Source organism: Ascaphus truei, chromosome 15, assembly GCF_040206685.1.
Source record: "Ascaphus truei isolate aAscTru1 chromosome 15, aAscTru1.hap1, whole genome shotgun sequence".
Taxonomy (NCBI): Eukaryota; Metazoa; Chordata; class Amphibia; order Anura; family Ascaphidae; genus Ascaphus; species Ascaphus truei.
Window position 1 is genome coordinate 50,896,675 of NC_134497.1, and position 10,319 is coordinate 50,906,993.

Genomic DNA, 10,319 nt, shown 5'->3' on the forward strand with positions numbered 1-10,319 from the left:
TTGTGAGATTATTATTTATAAAGAAAGGGTACTCAGAGTTTGTATAAGAAAAGGTTTATCATTTATTGTATTACAACAATATTCAGAAATATCAGAAATATCAGAACAAGCTTCTTATAAGCCAATGGCTAACAGTTACAGTATGTTACCAATCCATTCCTAACTATGCAGAGATTATAACTAGATATGCATTGTCAATACTCACAAACCAAAAGATATTACGTCAGGTCAGCCAGTCCCAGTCTCATCTGTGTGACTTCACACTTAAGTTCGGTTCTCTTTCTCTCTCTCTGATCTAACATGGAGTCGGGCCAACCTAATATAGAGTGTATTAGTTACTGCGTACGTGTGTCACGTGTCATGTGTCCATACTCTGTGGTTTGTGACGTATGATGTTTACGAGTCAGAAAATATAGTTAGTGACGTATGATGTTTACGATCTTAAGACGTACATTTAGTAACCTATGATATTTCATAAGTTCCCGTTCAAACCACAGCGTGTTTACCGTTATAAGTTCCCCTTTTTATGTCTTTGTAACCTGTCCTAATATCCTGCCACTTCTGAGCAAAACAAGCTATTATTTCTAAGACAAGAAAACCAGGATTCTAACATTATACTCTAAGCTATACTAGGCCTTACTATGATACTACGTATATATGTACCTGTGACCTGTATTCATTATGCGTTATATGCCAGAAAATACCTGTAATCCATAACACCCTCTCCTACACATAATTATCATATTTTTGCAAATGCAGGAAAAACTATCAAAGCAGAAAATATTCATTATGTGTACTATTGGAAGACAGTGTCACAGCTCTCTGATGTTGATGAGCTTGAACTCATAGGAGTATGTGACTGATCGCCAAAACACCCACAACTGCGCATATGTGCACAAGTTATTCCACGATGGGAAGGTATCAATTTGTAAAAATCACCCAATTGTAAAGCGGGTTGATGTTGACTTTCATACACACTCAAGAGCGTAGTATTCCAACGGGCACCAAAACAATGTTGATGTTTATTACCTGAACATGCAAACAAAGTGGTACAATTATATGACCCGTGGCTGACAATACTAATATGACCTTCTTCAATTGTATAAAAAGACATTTGAAATATTTGACGGTGAATGTCTCTACACTTGAAGTTGGGTTGATCACCAAGAGACAGCAAAGATTTCACTTGCCAAAAATTACATAACATTAGCAAGCTACGCGGTAGCAATGTCCCATTAGGTGTTAAAACAGAAAACGGTCCAGAGGAAGCAAGAGAGTCCTGATACATAAAGTCTCTCATCGTATCGTGAACTGCATGCACTTTGCGGGGTTTCCGATTTGGCAAAACCAGTTCATCTAAGTACATCCTCATGGAGGTCTGATAGGAACGTGGTAGACGCAAGATTTGTGAAGCATCTTTCTTTTCGTCTGTGTCTTTGCAACAAAGCATACTGCAGCAGGTTAGATTTGACCTGTGTGCTTAAAACAGTATATTAGTATCTAGGTAAAAATATAAGAATATATGCTATAAAGCAAAATGTGATTAAGCTGAACGCCTCTTCATCTTCATCTTCGGAAGAAATGAGAAAATACGAAGCAAAATAACAAGGATTATTATCCCTAAAATAAAAAACAATAGTGGTTTCAAATAACCTAGGATTCCAAACGCATTTACCAGTCCACTAAAGATACTTTTACCAGTAGATTGTAGGCTAGTACCTATCTTTGTCAAAAAATTACCTGTCATGGGCCAAAAAGTTTTCAATGATTCACCTAGTGTAGTTAACCACTGGGAAAAATCACCTGGGTGCAAATCAACACGTAATAATTCACTGTGAACTCTCTGTAAAAGGGTATGTACTATATCATGTGTGAACCCTATAGTAACTTTCATTTTCTTTAAATGTGCCAAATAGGCTGTCATGTGAGGAAGGATCAGTGTGATAGCTGGTACCTGGAAATGTACTCCAGATGTGAATGTCTGATGTAACAGAGGTGGAATAAGTGTAGTACCATAACACTGTATACTCTCATTAACCGTGACAAGTGATGCCTGAAAAGGAGGAATATCGCAATCCTTTTCTGTAGATAACACTATGTAACTCCCATTATCTAGGCTGTGAATTAATGTAAAAGGGGTTTGAATAGGCATTACAGTTATCGGGCAGTTGCTACCTTGCATTTGATCATTGCAAGGCATGTGCTGTATAATGTCATCACAAATCAAGTAACCTCTATCAACACATCCTATAGTGCTGATGAAAAATTTACGATCACATTTCACAGACATGTATTGAAATGGTTGCGCAACCTGCATCCTTGCGAAATAAGAACCTGTGTGTGTTATGTGTCCAAAATTAAGCAGTTCCCAATTTGTTGTATACACATCTCCTGGAATAAATAATTCATAGTATAAAAAAACTTCCCATAATGAGTCATCAGGGTTATGAACCCGTCTGTGGTTTCTTTCTCGTATGTCATAAACTGTGGTTTGTGAAACATATGCCAGGATTTCAGATTCTTTTGGACTTAAATTGAGAGTCTGTGTGATCAAAGTGAGATTTAAAAGTGATATGTCAACCTTTTTACTTTGCAATGTTAACCTGATAGAAGTAATGTGATTAAGAATAACCAAAGCTTTAATTTCTTCAGATAACACTGTTATATCTGAAATTGTGTAGGAAGCAAATTTTATCATGTGATCTCTTAACACCAAAATACCTCTCCTTAATTCTTCATCATTTGAGTCAGAGATTTGACTTATAACAGAAACAGAATCACTCAGCAGGTGTCCTGTGGTTATAAGAACATCATCGTTAGTAAGCAATTTTCTTGCAGATGTTTTACTTGAAACTTTACATTCATTCTTGAACTCTGTGTCATTTTCATAATACACTATGGCATTAATCGTTGCATTCGTACCCCACATTGCCTCTGAGTAGGGCATGTTAACAATATTACGTGTGGTGCACGTGTCATACTCACAGGGTTTATCATCTGGAGCTATTTGAACATTCATCAAATCGCTCATCGCCCTGATTACCGTGTCAACATTCATATGCAAACTATCATTGAGACATTTCTGGAACAGGGAGTAGACTTTGTAATTAGGTTTCATAATCACTATTCGCTCCACACACCAAAAACCTCGTAACCCAGAAAAATGTAAAAATCCTTGATCAATCATTTTCGGTTGCCAGTTAAAATAGCCTTGCGTGAGATTGTAATAAAAGGAACACGGTTTACAACCGTACTTGAATACTGTAGTGTCCTTATCACAGATTCCTTCATTAATCAATTTCTCCAATGTGATACCACACGCATTCTTGAAACCTTTACATGAATGGCTGTAGTATGTCGTATTGGTAAATGTAGCAAAGCGTGGTTGAGTGCAAGTGTCCCATGCTGTAGGTTCACGAAACAACATACCATCACCTTTTGTATTCCATTCTTTCGGAAGTGCTGCTGTCTTTAGCTGTCCAGTTTTAGCATCTTCCATCACATCTTAAGTCTAGGCGCAAAGTTCACCTTTCCTGTCTCACCCTCAAATACTTTCTGGGCAAGCTACCCAGCTACCTGAACAAGCTCCTCACCCCTACCACATGCAGTACCTATCACCTGAGATCAGACTCCAAAAGACTATTCATGGTCCCAAGACTCAACAAAGTATCCGGACGTTCCTCCTTCTCCTTCCGTGCACCCCAAAACTGGAACAACCTACCAGAGACTCTCATATCCACCACCAGCTTAAGTTCTTTCAAATCTAAGGCTGTCTCACACTTTAATCTGGTCTGTAACTGTTTCATACGCTCATAATATATATTTTCTTTAACTGTGCATGCAATGTCTTGTATATAAATGTATACCTTGTTCATTTATGTAACTGTATTTGTAACCATGTATTATTTGTTTTACTCTGTGCCCAGGACATACTTGAAAACGAGAGGTAACTCTCAATGTATTACTTCCTGGTAAAATATTTTATAAATAAATAAATAAATAAATAAATCTTGAAGTTTGTGTAACAGGTCCTCAGCGGTTATTGATGAGTTCCACCATCCTGAGTAAATACTGTCAGTACAAAAAAACAGCAGATATATACGGTCTTACCCCCCCAGGTATTCTGTACTCTTCTTCTTCAGCACCTTCCCAGAATGCCACTCTTGGATCAGTCTGTCCATTGGGAACGAATCCGTTCTGAGTAATTTGACCTGTATTCAGATAGAAAATAGGGTATTGCTTATACCTTATATTGTCCATGGTCACACCAGGCCGAGGGCAATGATCAGCTTTCAGCTCCTTCGTTGGCCATTTACGTGTTCCTTGAAAGTCAATGAAATAACAATGTCCAAATTCAGCATGACAACGTTGTTCACGGTAGCTTTGCTGCTTCCAATGGTCATGAAGGGGTAAATCATATTTCAGGCTTGTAGATTGCAGCTGTTGCATCTGTGCATTCAGATGTTGTGTCACCAGCTTCCTTCCTTCTGGCGTAGTTATACCAGCTTCTTTAGCTAGCACAGTAGAATCAAACAGCACAACCTGTGAAATCCCCAAAGTCTTTCGTTTCTGGATGATAGGTTTAGGAAACGGCTTCCAATACACACCTTGAGGTATACCCACCGACTGTATGTCCACCGGTTTCAAATCGTAATGTAGTCCTCGTTTCACGATGCCAGAGTCTGGTGTGGTAATACCGTGTGCTGCTGTACGTTTCCAGTCGATGATCTCTCCTTCTTGCTGAGTCACAAAATGCCATTGTAACCTGAAAATAACGCTGGCCGATATTGCTAGAAAAGCAAAACAGATTGAGAGACACAAAATAGTCTTTAACAGTCTTTTCTTTGTGATCACCTCAGCCACTGTTTGATAGGCCTTCTGGTAAATATTGCGTTGATCCGGTATGGCAGGTAACACATATATATGTCTTTGGTCACTGTCAGGGAAGTCAGCTTCAGCTTGTAGGACCTCACCTGCGTGATTATTTTCCACATCCTGTTGTCTTGCAATCTGTGCTTCGAGAGGCTGCAGCTCGATCGAAGTCTGTCGCAGATACGGTGTCTCCTCCATCTTGAACAGTGACATTACTGCAATGTGCTGTAGGTTTAAGATTATCGATACTCACTTTTCTTTCTTTTCCTTTAGTATCTTGGATGATAAAGGTTCTTTCATTTATCTTTTTCAGTATTGTGGTAGGTTTCTTCCACTTAGGCCGCAACGGCTTTACCTTAGCAACCCTCTCCTGGACCGAATGTCCAATCTGCGGCGTCCAAGCTGCAGGATTACGTGGTGTGTGGGCTGTACTGCACCGACACACTTTATTCGAGCAAATGCCCAGTTTGTACCTGGCAGATACCTGGAATGCGCCGCTCCTCACCTCTGACAAGCCCCGTTGTGTTTGCCTTCCCAGCCTGGGTTCATGCCTGGCTGACGGGCGGCTGATCTGTTAAATGATAATGATTAGGATTTAATAGGCTGCAATGCTTCGCGTGTCTACCAGATGGCATAAATTCATGTATTGTAATGCAGTATATATATATACTGTGCAGTATTGCAGCCAGTGGGAATAAAATGCTTCAATCCCTGCCTAGAAAATACCTCAATGCACTCGGGCAGAAAACAGTCACAAACCTCAATACACCCGGGTATACCCGAATTCGTGGGACTAGCCGAGCTCGAATAAAGTGTGTCGCCAGTGTATGGGAAAAAGAATCCCTCAATTCCTGTAAAATTAATATTTGTTCAAGTCTCCCTGGGACAGAAATAGAATCATTAGTAAACGGTGTATTCATAGGAGTACCATATAACAGTTCATGGGGTGTTTTACCAGTTACTGAATTAGGAATATTATTTAGGCCAATTTGAACCGTAACTAAGAGTGGATACCACTGTGTAGGACGATTAGATAGCATTTTGGTTAAAAGTCGTTTTACCTCGTAATTTCTACGCTCAGCGATTCCAGTGCTTTCCGGATGCCACGGTGAGCTGAAGGCCCAATCAACACCTAATGTTGCGGCCCATTCCTTGGTTTCTGCCGCTGTGAAAGCAGGTCCACCATCGGAATGAAAGGCCTTGGGCTTAGCCACACTTACTAAGGTGTTGAGACAATTAAGCGTAGAGCTAGATGTCGTACTACGAACGGGGTATAACCACGTAAACCTTGTACAAGCATCAACACAAACCAAAACATGTTTGTAGGAATGTGATGCTGGCAAAGGTCCAATATGGTCCAAATATATTAAATCAAACGGTTTGTTCGGTATTGCATTAATAATAAATGGTGGGGTCTGATGATTAGGAGCGTTCACCAACCGACATGGTTTACAGTTGCTTAGAACTGTCTTAACTGTTTTCCTCATGTTCGGCCACCAGTATTTGTGTTTCAGTGTCAACAAAACACTTTCTCTCCCTAGGTGAGGGTGTCCCACACTGTCGTGTGCTTGCGTAGCGATCTGCATTCTGCTTGCTACAGGGGGAACAATGAATTCATTAGCATCAATTACAACCATGCAATTATTGTTGACTTGTTTAAATGAGTATTTCTTAGGATACCCAGGTGGATTAGGCCTGGTGGTATCCAGACAAGCATACAACTCTGCATCGAGACTGGCTGACTTTGACTGTGCCCTTGTTAACACTTTGTTAACGGCAAATTTCTGACTTACAGTTTGCGCGAGACTATCTGCAAACTAGTTACCCATAGTATGAACCGATGAACCAAGCGTTCTGTGCGCTGGCTCGTGTACAATTTCAATATCAGGCTTTTGATCAAGATAGGCCGCAATGGCCTTCCACTTAGCTATATGCGTTAGTGGTTTCCTTTTGGCATTCAAAAATCCATTTGATCTCCAAATTGGTAGGTCCTGCAGTGCTGAACGTGCTAAATAAGCGGAATCTGTAACTATAAGTACATGTCCCTTAACTGTAAGCGCTTCTTTCATAGCAAAAGCTAATGCATGAATCTCTGCAAACTGTGCAGAGTGGTCTCCTACAGGTAATTGCCAACTATGCAACAAATTCATATGTGCATCATATTTCGCAATTCCTGAACCTGCAGATTTATTCACTCCTTCTCTGCTGGAGTCTACAGCTGAACCATCTGTGTAGAAAATGCATGTGTAAAAGTCATTTGGGTGTGTTTGATTTTCCCATGTTACCCCTTCAAAGGGGGATGGGAGGTCGTCTAATGTAGTTAAAGTTTTATCATGCACAAAGTGTATTTGCGGATCTTCTATAATTGTGTACCATTTTAGCCAGCGGCTTCTTAACGCCTTCCTATCCGGAATGGTCTGTTTCTGCAATGTTGCTAGTGAAGCTACTGAAGTGTATATATAGATATCCTGTCCCTGTGCCAAATCACGTGATTTTAGCACTGTGAGTGTAATTGCTGATAATAGTTTTTCAAGCGGCATATATCTCTTCTCTGTGTTTGTAAATACATAAGATAATAATGTAATTGGTACTGTTTCCATAGCATTGTAAATTCTAATGTATGCAGCTAGAGGTGAAATGTTGACATAAGCTGACAATGGTTTTGTCGGGTCGCGCTGCGCTAAGTAGGAAGCATCATTAACTGCTGCTAATAACTTTCGCAATGCCTCATCCTCAACTGTTAACCATTTAAAAGGTGTTTTCGGTCTAGTCTGCTCTGACTTAATCTCGCGTGATGTTGCGTGATGTAATGGTTCAATCAGTACATTAAAATCTGGGATAAACGTCATTGAAAAATTCAGTAACCCAATAATGCTTCTTAACTGTTTTAGTGATTTAGGAACACTGATGTTGGAAACTTTTTCTCTGTAATTAGTAGAGAGGCCTCTGCCATTTTCAGCTATTTCAAAGCCTAAAAATGTCACAGTTTCTCTTGCAAGCTGAGATTTCTTTAGGGAAACAAGGTAACCTGCTTCTGTCAATGTAATTAACACTTCTGTCATAGCTTTAAAATGCTCTTCTTCTGTGTCATGTGATAAGTACACGTCATCAACATAAATTTCTGTATTGGCAAATTTAGACAATAGTGAGACTACGTCTGCAGTGAATAAAGCTGGACTATTTACAAAACCTTGTGGTAAGCGTGTAAAAACCAATTGTTTACCTTGCCAGGTAAATGCGGTTAGCCAATAACTCTCAGGCGTGATTGGATGGGAAAAGTACCCATTGCTTAGATCAAACGTAGTTTTAAAGCGTTTACGCTGTAATCCGCTTAAGATTGAAGGTGAATGTGTGTTCTGTGCTGTCACTGAAGGTGTGACTCTGTTCACTTCCCTATAATCTAACACCATTCGCCATGAACCATCTTTTTTAGGCACTGGATATACTGCAGTATTCATTTGGCTATACTGTTCAAGCAGTACTCCCTGTTTAAGTAAATCATTGATTACAATTTGTATGCTTGGTAAGGCGGCATGATTAATTTTATATTGTGCCTGTTTCTTTGGTAGTGTAGAACATGTATTAATATTATGTACTATTTGTTTTCTAAATCCGACCTGATTTTCCCAATGTTGAAAAATATATTTGTGTGTCATTAACCAATTATACAATTTTGTTTTATCATTAAAAGCACTTTCATTGCATTGATCTGTGATAATTTTTTCCAAGTCAAATTTCACAGTCAATTCCGTCTGCTTGCGGTTTTCTGTAACTTCCTCTTTTATTGTAAAGAAGGAAGCCACATCTTTGTATGCTATAAGAAAGTCACAACCTAATCTGTCATGTTCAACTAACTCTATAGAAATTTTCCTGCCATTTATTTTTAAGTCTAAATAATATGAAGGATAAGTGCCGTTTCCTTCAATTGTTTGTATCGTGATGTCGTGTACATAATTTTCATCTATTAAAATATCAGTTCTTACAAGGGATATGTCGGCTTGTGTGTCTAATAGGCCAGTGTAATCTTTTCCCTTGTAGTGAATGTTTAACGTTAAGTTTGTCATTCCTCAAAGAAGAGATCTGTAGGGAGGTGAGTTATCTTCCCAACAAATTTCTCTGTGCTCGCCGGTGTCGTCGCTGCTGCAGCTTGCTGTTTAAGCTCACGTTGGCTATTTGTTAATCCTGAAGTCTGCGTAGCAAAACCTGTACGCTTGTCACGAAATTTAATTTCGCTAGCCTTGCCTTGCCCATATCTGTCAGGAGTTTTAATGTATTGTCTCAGATTATATCTGGACACTGCACCCTCATTACGAGCTTGCTGTTCAAAGCGTGTATTTTGTTGTGTAGTCTGTGGTGTAGGAGTGTTTTGTCTCTGTGTAGGAGTCTGAAAACTTCTATTATCTCTTTGAAAATTACCTCTTCTGTCCCACTGCTCGTCTCTAGGATAAACTGGAGTCTGATATTGGGTGAACGGAGGTCTCCACTTTCTCTCTTGGACAAGAAAATTTCCCCTCTTTTCTGCGTTTGATCTCTCAGGTTTCCTGTCACTGGCTTGTGGCTTAGTTAATCCAATCGGATCCCCAGTGAGTGATCTGCCAACAAGAGTGTAAGTATTTTTCAGAATCTCAGGAACCATAATTGGTTTTTGTTCCACTGGTACACCTTGAATTTGTCTTTCAAGGTCTAACAGCAAACCCTGTCCCTTAATCAAAGCCTTCAGACAACCCCACACAATCTCATGGTTGCCTTGTGTAAAGCGTAACCCTAGAATATAAGCTGCTACAATCCCACTAGTCTTATTAACTTGTCCTAGCGTATCTGCCAGTGATGAGATAGTAACTTTTCCATGGGTTTTCTCATACACATTGCTGATGACTGAATCCCAGTCTCGTGCTTCAGCTAATGTGATTGACAAACCCGCTGGTAGCAGGGAATTTACCAAAGCAAGTTTCTGATTTGCGGTCGGTGTAGGATACACCCCATCTAAACAATGCGTTCTCTCATTAAGCCACAATGCAATGTCTTTTGGATTAGTTGGCAACTTTCCAATAGTAGCCTTAATGTTCGCCATGGGAATACAAACTTGTACCCTAGCTGGTACATCAATTAACGCTGGAGCAGCTCCTCTAATTGCGAAGAGGGCATTAACAATTTCTCTTAACAGCGTGATTTCTGCAGTTGCATTTGCGCGCTCTGTCAGAACGTCGCGTGCTGCTTGTGTTAACTCAGGTAATGTAACTGGTGTAAATAAGTGTGTGCGATTCTCCCCATATTTCGCACCAGAATTAATAGGACCATGTCTGTCCACGCCTGTAGCAATCACAGGCTGTTGTCCCAAAATGACAGTCGCTGCATTATGTGTCAAATTAATGATCGTGTGTATTAACGGATCATATGCCTGTTGTACATACTGATATGTGTTTGGATCAGTTGTGGTGTCTATTGTT

At 39.8% G+C, this 10,319-nt stretch overlaps 1 protein-coding gene across 1 annotated transcript; it reads right to left on the bottom strand.

The window, feature by feature from the left end:
- Positions 1-4,035: 4,035 nt before the first annotated feature.
- Positions 4,036-9,416, bottom strand: LOC142466937 (uncharacterized). Its single transcript, XM_075572590.1, has 2 exons — positions 9,289-9,416; positions 4,036-5,298 (listed from the first exon to the last, which is right to left on the bottom strand). The coding sequence occupies exon 2, from the start codon at positions 5,083-5,085 to the stop codon at positions 4,075-4,077; it is 1,011 nt and encodes a 336-aa protein (XP_075428705.1). The 5' UTR covers positions 5,086-5,298; positions 9,289-9,416; the 3' UTR covers positions 4,036-4,074.
- Between the last annotated feature and the right edge of the window lie 903 nt (positions 9,417-10,319).

Coding starts and splice junctions, on each gene's coding strand:
- LOC142466937 (XM_075572590.1), bottom strand. CDS start 5,085: ATGTCACTGTTCAAGATGGAGGAGACACCGTATCTGCGACAGACTTCG.